Source organism: Neolamprologus multifasciatus, chromosome 14 (genome assembly GCF_963576455.1).
Source record: "Neolamprologus multifasciatus chromosome 14, fNeoMul1.2, whole genome shotgun sequence".
Taxonomy (NCBI): Eukaryota; Metazoa; Chordata; class Actinopteri; order Cichliformes; family Cichlidae; genus Neolamprologus; species Neolamprologus multifasciatus.
The window spans coordinates 19875445-19892666 of record NC_140452.1 but is presented as its reverse complement, the minus strand read 5'-3'; the positions used below and the strand labels follow the sequence as shown (position 1 = coordinate 19892666).

At 41.0% G+C, this 17222-nt stretch overlaps 1 protein-coding gene across 1 annotated transcript; it reads right to left on the bottom strand.

Moving 5' to 3' along the window:
* Positions 1-2796: 2796 nt before the first annotated feature.
* Positions 2797-17183, bottom strand: hepacama (hepatic and glial cell adhesion molecule a). Its single transcript, XM_085130519.1, has 7 exons — positions 14295-17183; positions 10768-11115; positions 10303-10584; positions 4466-4556; positions 4119-4186; positions 3882-3952; positions 2797-3646 (listed from the first exon to the last, which is right to left on the bottom strand). Exons 1-7 carry the CDS (start codon positions 14389-14391, stop codon positions 3284-3286), a joined length of 1320 nt encoding a protein of 439 aa, XP_084986645.1. The 5' UTR covers positions 14392-17183; the 3' UTR covers positions 2797-3283.
* Positions 17184-17222: the final 39 nt, after the last annotated feature.

Below are 17222 nucleotides of genomic sequence, written 5' to 3'. Positions count from 1 at the left end.
AATACTACAAAATAAACACACGATATCATACATTTTTGTTACACATTTAGGCCATGTAAAAGATTGACTGACCAGGCTTGATGCATTTCATGTAGTGCATTTCTGATTTAAGTTTTAATGTTGTTGTAGTTTGTTTATCTATGCTGCATAAGTAGATTTTCACTACAAATGCTCCAAGGTGAAAAACCTCAGAAAGATAAGCAGATATAGCACCGAAGGACAAAGTAGTTAAAATCAAAACGGCTCTGTTGTAAAGAAGAACAGATGCATTAATTATCAAACATGTTAAACATGTATTTTAATCCAGCGGTATCAAAAGTATTAGTGAGGCCCAAAGAGCTGCAGGATATATTCTAGGTCTTATGAGTGGAGGAATGACACATAAATAAATAAATAAAGCTCTGTCACATCTTTTAAATTCTTGTCTTATCTTTTCTGATCTCTTTTTGTATACTTTTAGTTAACAGGGACTCTTTGGGTCACAGAAACTCTGCAATGTTAAAGGGGAAAGTGGTTCACAGAGGCCAGAACAGATTGTATGGATTTATTTTCTAAATTTGCGGGGAAACGCTCTCTTAATCTTTAGCAAAATATTTCATGAGCCTCTCCAAAATAAATCTAGTTAAGAATGTGCACCACTGTTGTGTGGACTTGGACTGAAGTAAGTCCAGCAATAAGTGTTTTGAAACACTTTAACATTTATAGTATGGACAGCAATGCAGCTGGGGCTGAGACAGCTTCAACAGGAACACCCTGAGACTCATCTGTTGCATGACTGATGTGACAGCTGGTGTAAAATCTGAATTAACTTCAGCCATTATGTTTGCTTCATTTGTCATAAACTAATAAGAAAACAAAGTTCATCTGGGCATAAAACTGCTTGTTAGTCAATTGTCCGATTACTTTTGAGCATCTGAAAATGGGGGACTGTGTATAATGGCTTTAAATCCATTCATCCATCCATCCAGGGTCATGGGGGGGCTGGAGCCCAGCAACCATAGTATGAGAGGCAATGTACACCCTGGACAGGTCACCAGGCTGTCACATGTCTGACTTTAAATCCTAAACAGTGAATGCTATAAGACCTGTAACTGCTGATTTTCAGTCCAGTTCTTCTGTAAATTGGCAAACTCAACCTTTTCTCCCTGTTTCCCTCACTTAAGAATGTCAATGTAAAATTGATTCTTTGCTTATTTTTTTGTCCCTTGAGTTAGATGTCTTTTTTAGATTTAAAGGTGTCTTGAGTCATTCATAGGTCAGTGTTAACTGACTTAAAAAAAACAATGTCCAACCTTTGGAAGACCTTCTGAATTTTGCACAGTTGTGTATATTGAAGCCAAAGTCAGTACTTCACTAGATCTTTGCCTATTCAGAAAAAAAGCTGGATAAGAACTTTCCAATAGTAAAATGTCACCTTCCTCCACAGGGAATTTCACACTGACTGCTTGGTGTGAAGAAAGGTGCTAAAAAAAGAGAGGTTCCATCAGGCAACAGGAGGTGGTTGTTCAATAAACTGGGAAAACTTCACACATCCTCTCTATTCACTTACTGCAGATACAAACACACACATGCTTTCTGCACACAGATGGGTCGCTGTTCCCCAGAGGTTAATTACTGCTCTGACTTCTAAGCTCTTCTGCAACCACTGGAGAACAGGTGGAAGATGATGGGACAGACTGTGCTGCTAATAATCAATATGTGATATCAAAGTGCACAGCTGAATAAAAACGGCCTGTTCTCACTACCAAAGGATATTTCATTTTCCACTTACTGTAACACACATGTGATTATGCACATGTATTCATCTCACTGCGTGATCCCCTGATGCATGTGTATTCATGAGCCTGCCTGCTAAGCGATAAATGGTGTTTCAAACAGAACAAAGACCACGAAGCCCAGATCAAAACAGGCGGCCCCTGATTCACTTATGCAACCGTAATACTCACACCTTCAGTGAGGGAAGGTACAGTTCAGGATAAAAGCAATCAATAAAATCCTGCAGATTTTCATGACAAAAGATGTCCAGCTGGACCTCTGAAGGGAACACATTATCTTGATAATAGTAATAAATTGGGCTACTTTGTTTGCACGTGTTTGTAGACACTTTCACAAGCTCACATCCACTTATTCTGTGTGTGCGAGTCTCATCACCAGGATCAAAAATTAATTGTCTCCTTTCAGACCTTTTTACCTTTATAAGTAAATCTTGCAAAGTGCGTCTAACTAAAAGCATCATCACAGCGTTAGTGAAGCTTCCCGTGGCTATTCTGTACATGTATGTTGCATGCCTGTCTGTAATGCAGCCTTCACCTATTCAAAGTGAGAGTCAAATATGATAAATATAGGTAAATATGATACAAATGGTTTATGGAAAATATGATTTATGTTACATAAATTAAAAGGTCCTTTTTGAAATAGCTCATTTTAAAGTCAGTTAGCTCATATTATTCATAACTGAAGCAGATATAGTTATGGGTTAAACAAAGGTTGGTGTCACTGTACCACCTGCACTTGCCAATATTGGGCAAAACAAAGGGGCAAAATAGTCTTCATAAGTTTGTCAAACAAACAAACAAACAAAAAAACCCACAAAGATGAATTCAAAAAGCAAACTATCATGAAAAACAGATCATATAAAATACAGTTAGATCTAAATCTGTACTATTTAAATTGTTTCCTGCCAGAGTGCATAAAACTCAAGTATTCAAGGAAATGTTTGAGTGACACCTAATGGAGCAGACAAGTATTGCACTTAATATTCAGAACGGTACAGAGTTCAGCTACCTTACAAAGACAAAGAGGAAGATGTCTTTATTTCTTCTGTGCCGTGTGTAGCCACCATAACAATAAAGTGTTTATGTAGATATCAGGCAAGACATGAAAAAAGAGTGAACATTTGTAAGGATACAGAGTGTGGTTTTAACTGACTAAAGAAAAATAACAACAAACAAAAACTGTACAGTCACATCTTAAACTTCCCAATAATAACTCAACAAGGAGCAAAATATATATCAGACCCAGAAACTCTTTAATGTCTCAGCATCATATACATTATATACTACATGCTGGTGGACAGGATATAACTTTTCCTGTGAGAGGATATATTTTCAAAGGACCAGAGAAACACTGTGCATAGCCACAGAGAAATAGATGATAAATAATGGAAGACAGAAAGTTAGCTGAAAGTGAACTCATCTATTACCCTAGTGCATCAGATCCATTATTCTCATGGCCGAACACAACCAACAAACTATACATGTACATCACATAACATGAGTAGCTGTCAGTGCTGTGGTGGGGTGTGAGTCTGATCGCTGGTGTCTGCACATTCCACCTCCACAGGCAGGTGGCCGGTTGGGATGCCTACAGGAGGACGGATCTTTCTCACAGGACTGAAACTGCGTGGAGATGAGCCCGGGGAGTGAGCAGGGGAGCGGACAGGGCGTAGGGAGGAACCTGGAAGGGGTTGTGGAAGTGGTTGTGCGAGTGGAGAGGAGCTGCGAGGGTATCTGCGTGGGGTGGACCAGATTGGTCGATCAGTTCTGTGGGAGGAAGGAGGCGGGACTGAAGCGTAGGTAGCGGGGAGACTCGTTTCTGATTGGCTCATAGCATTGCCAGAGCATTCTTCCAGTCGCTCCAGGCTCTCCTGAAATAAGATGATGACACATGTGTGACAGCTGTGGGCTTTCATCTGTGATTCTCATGTAATCAAGACATAGTTTGTAGCAGAACATCAGCTGGACTATGTTTATAGTCGTGACTGTACGAGGTTTCTAGCCAATTCCTTCTAGAACTAGTGACAGTCTAACCAACAGTCTACTGACAGTTTAGTAGCAGAGCTGCTGGAAAGGTTTTCCCCCCCAAATGAAAGAATGACTTACATCTTCATTGAGAACGTAAAGAGGCATAGGACTCCTTCGACCAAGTGTAGATGGTTTGGGTACAACATCAACTGTAAAAGATGTATGAGTATTATCATGCAGTCCCAGTTTTTTTAGCTTTAACTTCGTAATATGCAATGTCAATCCTGACTGTTAAATATTAGCCTACAGTGTGATGCAAACATCATGAAAGTGCTGTACACAATTAATAGACTGCAAACTATAACTGCTGCTCACCATCATGGCCATTTTCACTTTGCTCCACATACACAGGAGCTCTTTGGGGGACGGGTCTGTGCTTCTTCCTAAAGCAAAATAAATCAACAAAACAAAACAAGAAAACAATCAACTGATTTAAAAGACGCCTTTATATATACTGCAGATCACAGTTTTGTACTATTTTCCCACCAAATGTCTAGAGACTGGAGCTACTTGAGATTCTAGCCACATGATCAAGTGCACTGTCAAAGCCAATGAGAGAAGGGGGGAGGGGGGGGGGGGGAGAGAAAGAACGAGAGGAAGAAACATGCAGCAGGGGAAAGAAAAAAGACGAGGAGGGGGGGAACAAAAATAAAAGGTCTCACTTGGAAGGTTTCCAGCAGGCACACACTGTCACCAGGGTGATCAGGAGGAATATGCCCCCAGTGGACAGGATGATGTATAGCGAGCTCCGTCCTAAACCAAGGTGATACAGAGGCGGAGAAGAAAGCCAGAAAGAAAATAAGAGGAAAGAAGGAAAGAGCTTAAAACACACATGCACACACTTAAATCCTTGTGCACTTGTAAAACTATACAAAGAGTAGTAATATAATCTAAAAATGCTACATTAGTTCCTGATCTTCCCCCAGTGAACATAAAACATTTCTAACACGTCACAAATCTGTAAACATCTGCTCCACTTTGACTCATCATGCAGCTCTGAGCCTGTTTGTAGCTATCGATCCATCCTCCACCGAAGGTCACCAACGTGTTTTTCTACAGGTGGCTTATACAGGACCCTCCATCTGCCTTTAGGGGTAAGGTCTGAACCAAAAACCTGCATTTTCCTTGACTCTCTAACACCAGCCAGAGAGCACATATTCAGCACCTTTACACAACTTTGATACAGATACTTCTTCCCACATGGAGTGAGAACACCCGATGCAGGTGTTCTCAAAGAAAGAAGCGGTTCACACTCCTCACACCAACTATCAAAAGCTGGGGTGACTGAAAGTCTTGGAAATGTGTACTCATAATTCCACTGGTCAGCTAGAGCACGGTTTTCAGCAAACACTCTCAGCGGCACAGGTAAGGGACTGCCTGACTTCTTCCAGAATCCTTTTTAAGATTCTAACGGACTTGATGTTGGTAACGTTGCACATCCTTTCCAATACATCCATAAAGCAGCTTCTGAGCAGTTTGCAATCTGAATGCAGCAGTCTTGGCCAGTCTTGTGTCAGAGGGGGTTCTTGTCCTTCCTTTGACACAGAAAGAGTAAAGAGGTGCCTTTAGCCAGTTCCGCCTAGAACAGAAGAAATTCACAATAAGATGCTAGACATCTTCAGTGAGTCCAGCAGGTGGGGCCATCACGAAGCCTGTGCCACAAGGATGAGGCAACCAGATTGTTGGCAATCAGAGCTCTTTCTGTGTAGGACAGCCGGAGTAGCAGCCATTTCCATTTAGACAACCTTTCTCCTGCATCCCGTTCCAGTTCTGTTTCTGAAAATGTTCATTACCTATAAATGCTTTAATAATAATAAAGATGTAAACTTTATTGATCTCTGCATTAAACCCATTCACTCAGTGAAGCAGTGGGCAGCCACCAATCCAGGGCCCGGGGAGCAGTGTACAGAGACGGTGCCTTGCTCAGGGGTACCTCAGGTAGCCATTTAGTGGATTCGAACCCCCGACCTTCCAATCATGGGGGGACCACTCTACCTACTGAGTTATCCCTGCCCCACCATTCCTATTACCATTCCTTCCCAAGCATAAATTTCCTGGCAGGGTTGGAATGTCAACTGTACACCATTTACCCACCAATAAAGTAAAACCATTTACTCTAGCTTTCTCAATCCCCACATTTAGATCATATGTCTTGCATACATTAAATATATCTCTCATAATAAATACATTTTCTAACATAGATCTGGCTGGGACACAATATGACTTATCTTCCGGAACTTAAAAGTCTGTTAGATAACACCTTTGAAAATTCTTTATATTTGATGCATAAAAGAGTCACTGTTCTCCACAAAACAGCAACGGTAGTCTCTACTGAATCTGCTGGATTCATTGTGACTTGCTGACCTCTCCAAGTGAAAAAGAATGTTGTTGGTGCATCCATGTCCTTAAGCTTGGTGAAGCGAGCTCGAATTAGAGCCCCTTTAGTGCTCCCCTCAAGAAAATAACTTAATTCCATCTTTTTATGATACAATAAATCCTGCTGACTATTCTGACGATCGGAAACACTGTTCTTCCTGCTGCTGTTTCTGAATTACCCTCCTAATGTTCTCAGTAGATCTATAAGTGTATCGCTGACAGATATCTTTGATTTGAGCTCTCCCTTCCTCCCACCGTGTAATTAGAGATTGAAACCCATTTTTCTTTGATCTCCAGAGATCATGATGATAACACCTTGAATTTCTGCTTTTACTTGTAAAATTCTACCATTAATATGTTCTGTACTTGCCAAAAAACTGTATGTCCCAAGTGGCCCAAAAATAAAATACCGACCCCTTCGCAGAAATTTGTTCCATAGTTAAAAATACATTGCTGTGCCCAGCAGAAACTCCACTCCACTCTATTTCCATAAAATTATCACTGTAGGTTTCTTGTAGCTTCTTTTGTCTTCAAGTTCTGTAATCAAAGCTCTATTCTGTGCATCCCTCCCCCAAATTTATATTTAAAGAGGTCACCTTTAAATGGGGATGGACCGGTTCTGACATAAACGGTAGTAACCAGACCGAAAAGCAGCGCACATTTCGGTGCTTTATTTCTGTGCTTTTTTTTTCCTGAGATGTGATACACTTTAGATTCTAGCCAATCATTTTACGTTTCCGAGGATAGTAGGCGGGTCCAGGTACATACGTTCTTTTAGAGCAGAGCTACAGATTAAAATGCCCAAGGTGAAGCGGTCAAAGTTTGGCTGTAATTCACAGCAAAAGATGCAAACTCAGCAGCCTGCAACAAGTGCTTTAAGCTCATACTGTGATACTGTCAAAGGAGGTAACACCTCAAATCCGATGAAACACCTGGCGACGCATAGCGTTTTTTTTAAAAGCCGAAAAATGCGCCATATTTGATAGCTTGCTGCGAGACCTCACACCGAGCGCATCTACTGCGGGTGTGGTGCCTGTTATCGGACCCGGAGTTAGCAACATCCCCCAAAAACCCGAAGAGTAGAGTCCTGGCCCCTAGCCCTGCCAGTGTAGCAGAAATGATGAGGATGATGATGGCAGCAGCAGCCGTTCTTCTCTGCGTGAGTAGCTTAATGTTGTTCATGTGTAATTTACCTTGAGTAGGCTGACCATGTTATTAAATTAATGCATGTAAGGTGAACTAGCAAACATCATCATAGCTACATGGCTGTCTTCTTGTTTGATGGTAGATACTCCCTTCACCCTGGCCAAAAAGGCTAAAATGACCAAAGAAAAAGTGGAAAACAGTTAAACATGAGAGGTTTTTGGACAAAGTTTGTGTTTTTTCCATTGATTAAGCACTGCTTCCAGCCAAGAGTGATGTCATAAATGCCCCATAGCTGCAGAAAAGGCTAACATTGTCATCTTTTTACAAAAAAAACAGCTGAACATGAGAGGTTTTCGGACCAATCTTGTGTTCTCCATTCTTTAAGCACCGGTTTGAGCACCGTTTAAGCACCGGGACCGTTTCAAAAGTACCGGTTTGGCACCAGTATCGGATAAAACCTAAACGATACCCATCCCTACCTTTAAATTTAGCAATTGAGAAAAGGAAGAAAAGCTGACACGAAAAAACTGAAAATAAGAAACATTAGTGAAGTCTAACCATCTTGATATTATTCTAAAGGCGTTTAAGTTTGGAGTCCCTACACCCTAAACTCACAGTTTTGAATCTGAAGCACTTAAGCTCCTGTGCCAGTGCTTCCTTAGATAGAAAGGGTGGAACTTCTGACGATGTAATCCAGGTGGATGGTATAGCAATCGTGAGCTCATGATTTATTGAAATGAGTGAGTTGATTAACCAACTCAGGTTGCTTAACAAAAACAACAACTCCCTTATTCATACAGGAGGCGTATGCAATATTTCCATGCCCCACTTCGTCTCAAACTGCCAACGGCATCTGCTCCACTGTGATGCTGGGCTGTGGCACCGCTCTCACTCTTTGTCTCAAAAAAAGCGACAGCGTCCACAGAGAAGTCACAACTAAAAAAGCCACAAAATGAAAACAATTGTTTACGAATATAACCAGCGAGCCACAAAAAAGAATATGAATATGGCAAAAAGTGTAGATTGAGTGTGCTGGCATGAATAGTTGCATTGAAGTAGCTCATTAAGGTTATCCCTTTCAAACTCTGTACTATGAAACTATGCAAGCAGAGGAAACAGAGTAGTTTGAAAGCCTAAAGCAGTCTCCTCGTGCAGAACATCACAGTACAGCAATAATGAAGTCAGGATTACTGAGGTCCACTGAAGCACAGCGTCCTCCCACCTGCCTGTTTTTTTTCCCCTCCTCCCTCCTCATAAATAACCGTCCATTCATTGGATTAGACTGCCTCTCCCTCTCTTGCTCCCTCTCAGCCTGACATGTGGCTCTTCACTGGCGCCCAGTAACAGGCACTCTGAGCCAACTCTGTTACAATCACAGCCTGGATTTGCACTTGTTGTAAACAACATTGTTTGAGAGGCCAGCATGTTTGTGTATGGGTCAGCATGAGATGATAATTGCTCCTGCTAGCTCCTACAGATGGAGGGTTTGAGAATAATGAGATGAAATTTACTGTGCATAGTTACCTGAACATATAAAGCTATCATTCAAATTAATTTAAAGGAATTTTAAAGATTATGCTGCCCTGCAGTAGGTAGATTTTACACTGATTCCAGTTTAACCAGCTACAACATAAATGCAGTTTACAGGCTATTTGTTTTACAGGCTACATTTATGTTTACAGGCTTTTTCACTTTTAGTCCAATTCTCTGACCTGGCCTGAATGTTATTTTCTTCTTCTTTTTCTTTTAAGCCACTTAACACTGATCTCTGAATCAATCGATCAATCAATCAACCACAGTTGTATATACACATAACAGACGACATAGCAAGGAACCAATTTTAAAGTGCATCTTTAGGTATTTAGGTACTAACTTTAGGTTACTAGCTGGTCACGAAAACACATCATTTGTTCCCATATTTTTTGCCAAATTTATGAAAATACCAAAGATTACACAGTCTGACTGCCATTAAATAATATTTTTGCACCAATAAGGTAATTCCTAGAGCTATGAGCTGAACAAACAAACAATCTACAGCAGATGAACAGTATCTGAAAGTCACATCTTTAAGAAATTAAAAAACATCCAGAAAAGACCTGACACAAGACCTAACAGATGCATCTAACCCTTCAGCTGATCCATCTACAGGGAAAGGGTGGCTGTCATGAAGCCAAATTTCACATTTTTGGCTCAGTATCTACAGAAGGAGTCAGCAGAGTTTCTAGAGTAATCTTATTGAGGTTATTATTGTTATTGTGGGATCATCTTGACAGGGAACTCAACAGAAGGTTGCCAACATTCAAGAGCTTTGAATGTCCACGGAGAAGCCTGGAGAACTATTCCTGAAGACTAATTAAAGAAATGACAAGATACCAAATTTTGACTGCCAAGATTAAAACATTCACGATTCAAAGATTTTTATTAATAATTGTTGACATGTACACAACATACAGGAGAATCAAAATACTGTCTCTCTCTCTCAGTTTACTGTAGAGAAGATTTAAGAAAGATGAAGGACGCTCTAGGGAACAGAGAAATTTAAACCTATGTGCAGTGCAGTAGTGTGTGATATAAATAAAATAAATATATCCGCTTGTGACTAGGACAGCACCGCAAATGATCAACAACAGCCTGTATGACGGTGGTGCAGATGGTTGCAGTAGAATTAGAATTGTACTGTTTTTGCCTTATATTCTGCACTTTTATGTTTGGACATATTTTAAGAAATCGTTGATTTCTCCTTCTATTAGCAAAATATAGAGAAATGGTACTTTTGTACATTACTGCATGTACCGGTATATACTTGTGTCTTAATGCAAAATCTTTACACTGCCATACTGCTGCATAGATAATACTTTAATGCTTCTTCCAACTCTGTTCAACTATTATTAAATGTTATCACCTATACCCCCCACCCCCCTCTCTTTTATGTAAACACGTGTCTTTTGAGTTCCTACCAGCGTAACTTGCCACCTACTGTAGACAGTGAGCCTGACAGGACTGCTCTTCGTGTTGCTGATGGGGTTCTCCACTGTGCAGGCGTAAATGTCATCGTCTGACATCAGAACCCGTGAGATGGTCAGCACCTTTTGGTCATGCGAAAGCAGCAGACGCGAATCATTCGTCAGCACTTTGCCTCCCTTCAGCCAACTGTAGACGGGCTTTGTGCCATTATCGTGGGAACAGTGGAGGTTGAAGTGCTCGCTGTACTCCAGGACAGAAGACGCCATCATCTGGATGTAAGGCTTGGATATAGGAACTGAGAAGAAGGACAGGGCAGAAGATACAGAGGTGAATGAGACTGAAATGACACTCTCTGGACAGGAAATTTCATTTTCAACCTGTATCAAATTTTTATAGGTCCTGACTCATCTTCCAGTGTTCTGCTCTTGTTGCTCAGATGCTTTGAAACACGAGTAAACTTGAGAGTAATTCTGCTTACCGTCCACTGTGAGCTGAATGTAGCGCTCTCCAGTGAAGGTGTCATCTGTGATGGAGATTTCCACTTCGTACACCCCTTCATCCGACAGCTGCAGGTTGTGAAGCAGCAGCGAGCCATTCTCAAACACCAGGATGCGGTTGCGATACTCGGGCCTCAGGTTTCCAATGATGTCCGTCCCTATGGACTGCACGACAGTGATCGGTTTCACTTTGTCCTTCTTTAGCTGCCACTTAACAACAGGCTTGTCTGTGCTGCTGCTCGAGTAGCTGACTGACAAAAGGGCTTCTTTGCCCACCGTTCCTCTCACCACCTGGGTTTGGCTTGTGACATTCACTCCTGACACCTCACCTGTTATAAAAAAAGGGGGGGAAAGACACAATGGTGAGGTCTTAAACTGATGAGCAAGTATAGAGGTGTGTAAAGACAGTGTGAGGCAATGATGCTCTGCCAGTGATTGGAAATACATGTGGAAATTATGCAAAACAAGCTAACAAATGAAAAAAATGCACTAAATGATGCTACTGGGCAAACGCAAATAGTCACATGCAATACACAGTTACAGTGCAACACAGGTATTTTACTCAAATGTTTTCCTTTGATTCATTTTGAATCTTTATCTTTATCCCTGTTCGGTTCATTTATATTGCTAGAAATAAATGATGAAAAAAAAAGACAAACTAAAAAGGTGTAGGCTGAAGCTACAGTTTTTATAACACCTACAATAAATAAATAAATTACGATGCAAGGAGTTATTTCCGACAAAAGAAGAACAAGAAAGAAAATTTAGACCATTCATGTCAAATGTAGCTACAGATGAATGCTCCCTATCTAGAGCAGGGATGTGAAACTTATTCTCCACTGTGGGCCACATGCACCATCACTTTATTCTCAAGTCGGCTGGACCAGCAAAACTCCTCATTCTGTCAGTGTAAAGGAGATTTAACTACACATTTAATCCATAAAATATTTTAATATAATAAAAAGAAGTGCAGTTTAACCAGCACAGCTCTTTTTCCACATTATGTAGAAATGCTTTTGTAGTAAAAGAAAGATATCTGTCACATTTGAGGCTTGAAGTAAGTCATACATGTTCAAAATGACAGAAACAGTAATGGCAGCTCATTGTCCAGACTACCCTGGAAGTATAAAACAGAAAGATGTTATTAATTCATATAAAAGACTTCTGCTTCTTCCTTTTTTTCGTATTGTAAAAAAGCCTGTGTAAGAATGTTTTTACACACTATGTTACGTATTTACCTTGGAAAAGCTCTTTATCAGTACCTAAAGCTGTAAAACCTATTAAATTACAGCTAAAACTTCCAAATTTATGCCCTCCTTCACATTTTCCAAAGCTGTTCAAGCCTGAGTCTGGCCCCCAGGCTTTATGTTTAACACCTCCTCTCTAGAGCATCTTCATACTAAACATTTATCACAATCTTCAGTAAATATGTTAATTCCCTACATGTTTTTAAACAGTTTCAGTATGTTGCATATTTTAATTGGATCAGGACTAGAGTTCCAAAGATTAACCCAACAGATACACAACAACACCTCACATTGATCCTAACCCTGGGTTTCTCAAAAATAGAATTTCCTCTTAATCTGGATTTATTATCCCCTTTTTGAAATAGCTTCTGGACAACAAGTGGCAGTTGACCATCTCTGCACATAATTTGAATTATGCTACTATCTACCAAATATGTGAATTTCAGTATATTTTGCATAGTATATTTGCTGTCATGATTTTGATGCTGTGAAGTCAGGGAGTGCCATGTAGCAATGTCCACTTTGCCAGAAATCAAACCAAGAACTCACAGCTGTTGGCATTTGCGCCTATACGGTATACTCCAAAGCTGCTCTCCTACTAGTTCACCCTGATATTTTATACATATGTATCCGAGTTAAAATTTTACCTGCAAATGCAAATCTGCCAAATATTGTAAAGCCTGCAGTTCTTAAAGTGAAGTAGTTTAAAGTGTCTAATAGCATCTGTGTGTACTGGGAACTTTTGTGATCACTGCAGTCGTGTTACGCCGCTAGAATACAAGAGGAGATTGTAAGTATTTAAATGCATTTGACCTAAATGTGCAGAGGCCGCCTTGAAATAGAGATAGTAAGTGCTTTTCTCTCGAGTGTCGAAACCTTTTTTGCTCTTTTATGTGAAAAAGAATCGCTTTTAGATGACCGATGACTTAAATGTGGGCAATAAATCCTTTAATAACATATCTGACATGTTTTTCTTTTAAACTTTCACTTTTCTTTTTTCTTCTCTCTCTTAACGATCAAAAGGTTGGCACGTTTTAGTTTTACTGAAAACACACATGCTGGTTTTACTTTGTCTTCAGTGTTCATGTCTTGATTACTACCCTGTTTCTGTGAACCCCACCCTCCTTCTCAAGAATTCCTCATAATCTCCTGGAGTGAACAAGTAATACACTAATTTTGATTTGTGCACCCCAGCTATCCTCCACCTCCCACAGGGACATTGGAATAAGGAAATATAGCGTGAGCCACATTTCAGCTTTTTTAAGAAACCCTGTCTTGGAAACCAAACACAGCAAAGCCATTATGTCCACAGTGGAGTTCCTGTAAATCAGCTGTAGCTGGACACATGCAGGTCTGAACAGTGGCTTCGGGCCCATGAGGGGCATCCTACTGTTCTGACTCAGTGATGGAGAGATCAACCTATGAGAGAGACAGAGAAGAGAGAGGGGAAAAGAGGGAGAGAGGGAGAGAGCGACCATTCTTGCAGAAAGGCAGTTAGCAAGGCATCGCCTCATTGCCGTGGTAACCATTTGGTCTGCCTGACAGGGGTTGCCAAGGCAATAAGACAAAGGGCATGATTGTTGAAACTAGTTTCCTCCCTTGAAAAGAGTGAGGGAGGGTTAGAGAGAGAAATTCTTTGTCAGTGGTGAAGTTGGAGATGGACACAGGATTCAGTGATTCCACCAAACTCGCCTGCTTTGGGTAAACTGGTACAGCTGAGAAATCAATCCAAACCTTTTAAACTCACCGTACTGTAAACTTTTGACACTTGGTCATCATTTCCTCATCTGAAACTACCCACACACTCAGGAGAAGGCCGTGCCCAGTTCAACAGCTCTCCACAAAACTCTTTATCATCACACTTAACCTAGACATCCCCTCCTCGCACGCCTTCAATGGCCTCTCCATGCTCTTTTGAGCTTTAAATGGGAGCCCAATAACGAGCACCACCCTAGAACAAATCCATTGTGCTGCCAACCTCACAAAGTGCAAGGACAAAAATAAAAGCATCAGCATCTAAATTAACTGGGATTAACTTTGCTTCAAAAAGAGTCGGGGTGAAAGACTTGGATCTGGGTTTTAAAGGCTATCAAATAATAGAAATCTGAAATTAAGATGTGAACTAAATGATAATTATTGTGAATTGGCACACTCAGGCTGTTATTTGCATTCATTTTACTATTTACATTCCTTCAGCAAAGCAGCCTGCAGATCCTTACCCTCTTTTTTCTGTTAATAGTCAAACAAAGACTTGGACTTACCTGAAAGGACAAAGACGAGGAGGCCAAGGAGCTTCAGCAGAGGAGGAATGTCAGCGAAACTGCCGTCTCTAGAGGAGGGTTTCCTCTCCACCTTCATCTTGTGTCCTGGGCAGAGTCTTTCTCCCACTTAGTGAGCATGGTTTATCCACCCTGGGCACGTCTCTGCCGCTCAACACTCTATCCACCGCCTGCCTGCTTGCAACACTGGCCTCTGCCTGGTCACACTGAGCCCCACTCTCCACACAGCACCCCACTCACTGCCAACAACAGCCAACTGTGTGTATGTGTGTGTGTGTTCATGACACATAGTTTAGACGAGCTCCCCTCTTCCCTTTCAAAAAGTAGTTAACAGAAACTCTCTGCTTTTAGTAGATTGTCTGCTATTTTCTAAAAGTTTTTATATTCTTTTAACTACACAAAAAGCAATTCAATGTCGAGTTCAGCTACTTTGCAAAGAAATTCACGCTGGAAAGGATTACTTAATTCAGCCAGAAGCATTTCTGAGCTTTAAGTAGGTTCCTTAGAGCTTCTGGAACCTACTTAAAGCTCGGAAATGTCTGAGTTTGAAAAACAACTCATTTCCCCCCCCCTCTTTGGCCTATTTTTGTGGCATTGTTCAAACTCCTCTCTGGACTGGAGCCTCACAGTAAACACACAATTTGCGGCTTGGCCACCAAACCAATCACACGGAGCCTTTTAGGTATTTTGCTTCTGGTTTTTACGCATTACTGTGTCAGGTGCACGATGCTATGTACAAGACATTCATAGTAATAGCAGCAACAAACGAAGAGCAAGTATAGAGAGGGTTTTGTACCCGCTTTGTCCTCTAGGTGGAGTCGAAACTGCACCACAGTAGCAAAGTGACATATGAGAAGAAGTCAGGAGCTGGAGGCAAAGCTTAGAGAGAAGATAACTAAATTATTGGAAGTGATGCTAAACTTTTCATAAATCCAAATGCATGTGAAAATCAAAATAGGAATCTTACACGTGAGGTAAAAAGTACATGTGACAATGCAACAAAAGTCAAAATCCAATAGTTCTGTTGCTTTAGATCCTTCCTCTGACTGCCAGTTTGCATGGAGCTCTGATATCTTGTAAGTTTGGCAGTCACTTTTTATTACAGCAGACACGCTGCCATGTGTGAAATCCCCGTATGTTTGATCAGTCTGTTTTCTGTTTTTTTTTTTCTTTATTTGTTTGTGTGCACTGATGAGTCAGTTGCATTATAAATCATCTCTCCCACTTTCTAAAAGTCTTTTGTCAGGAGTTTTTTTTTGGAGCATTTTGTTTGACAACAAAGGGATGTTTTATGAAGAGGAGGAAGCCTGCGTTGACAGGGAAAAAAAAAAAAAAAAAAAAACTTCCAGGACTGTGGGAACAGCTGCTGTTGACTACCACTCTCACAGGGCTGGTACTCCTGTGTAGTGAGCCATCAAAGTCAAACCTCTCCCCTCCACCTCTGCCCTCTCTAAAAGAAACACCTCCCATTTCCTCTCATCTTCTTACAGGCTCTAAATCAAGGGGGACAATTTCCAGTCAGCTGAGCGAAGAGGGGACTAGAAACAGACCGAGCCTGTGTGTCTCAGTTAGTTTGGCCGAATGTGTCATAACAGAAGCTATTGTCACTTTTAGACCCCATTAAGACTGATGTCATCCCCACACATGCAGATGCAACACAGTGCATACATGATACAAATGATGCTCATATCTTTTGAAATCTGGGATTCTTGCATTTAACAACATCTCCTATTAGCTGATATTTGTGCAGATGTAGAAATAAAGCTCATATTTTCTGCACACTGCCCACTTGTGTATTCTACTCAGAAAATATGGTCTCTCCTAAGATGGCGAGGGCAGTCATAACCACTGGAAAGAGGATAATTACGCCCCCTGCTGTTTGTCCTGGCTTATTCTTCTCTAATTATCACCCAGGAGACCAGAAATCTTTGCACACTGACAGACTGTCTGAGGAAGAAAATGAACTAACCAAGCAAATCTGTCTTGTGATTTACTCTTAAAATGGTCCGGGTCAGCTTTAGTTAAGTGCAAGCTGCGAAGGGAAGAAAATATTATTCTGTAGTGTGTTTAAATCTGGCTCTCATGTGATGATGTATCCTAACACGATTTTCCAGCTCATGTCTCTCTCTTTTTTTTTTTTGTAAAACTGTCTTTTCCATCACCTTCAGAATTCAATCTACAGCACGAAGTGGGTGTTGTGCTATGTTTGGAGGTGTGCAGGATATTGATTGTTCACCCACAGTCATTAAAGAGACAGGAGAACGTGGCCATGGCACCTCTGGGACTGAGTAGGAGAAAAGAAAGAACAGGTCCATATAAAACCCGTAGAGGATGTTCATGAGATTTGCGGCTGAGAGGAGGAAAGTCAGCCTGAGAAGGAAGTGTTTGCGCTCTGCCTTTTCGAAAAACCGCCGAAAGCAAAGGCGCTGGCTGTTCCACCTCTGCAGCTGGCGACGTGCGAGCGACAATAAGTGACTTTAACGGGATCTGCGTGATGAAGTACGGCTCGTGATTTTCCTGTTTGAGAATGCGTGTGTGCCGTTTGAGTTTGTGCAGTTGGCTGTGTGGCTCAGATGTGTGTGGGTGTTCTGAGTGGGTGCACCGGGAGACTGAAGATGCTCTATCCTGTTTCTCATAAAGTGAACAAGACTGCCTCGGCAGATGAAGCAAAATTGTGTTATTCTTTTGTAATTTTGGCATGTAATGTAAAACGGATATACACAGAGGGTGTTTATGACAAGGCAACTGCTGGTGGATTTACATGATATGAACATCTCAAAAAACATCTTTAGTACAAAAAGAGTTTTGTGTTAATCATTCATTAGATTCGTTGTTAGAACACTATTTCAACTGCTTTTAACTGCCAGCCTCGCTTATGTTCCACAGAAAAATAAGCTGCTTTGGCTCCTG

What these genes read in the sequence shown, in the direction of transcription:
- hepacama (XM_085130519.1), bottom strand. Translation starts at nt 14,391, where the DNA reads ATGAAGGTGGAGAGGAAACCCTCCTCTAGAGACGGCAGTTTCGCTGAC. An exon ending in CATTCAGCTCACAGTGGACG is followed by an intron (nt 10,585 to 10,767) that starts GTAAGCAGAATT and finishes CCTTCTTCTCAG; the next exon opens with TTCCTATATCCAAGCCTTAC. An exon ending in GCCTGCTGGAAACCTTCCAA is followed by an intron (nt 4,187 to 4,465) that starts GTGAGACCTTTT and finishes ATTTTGCTTTAG; the next exon opens with GAAGAAGCACAGACCCGTCC.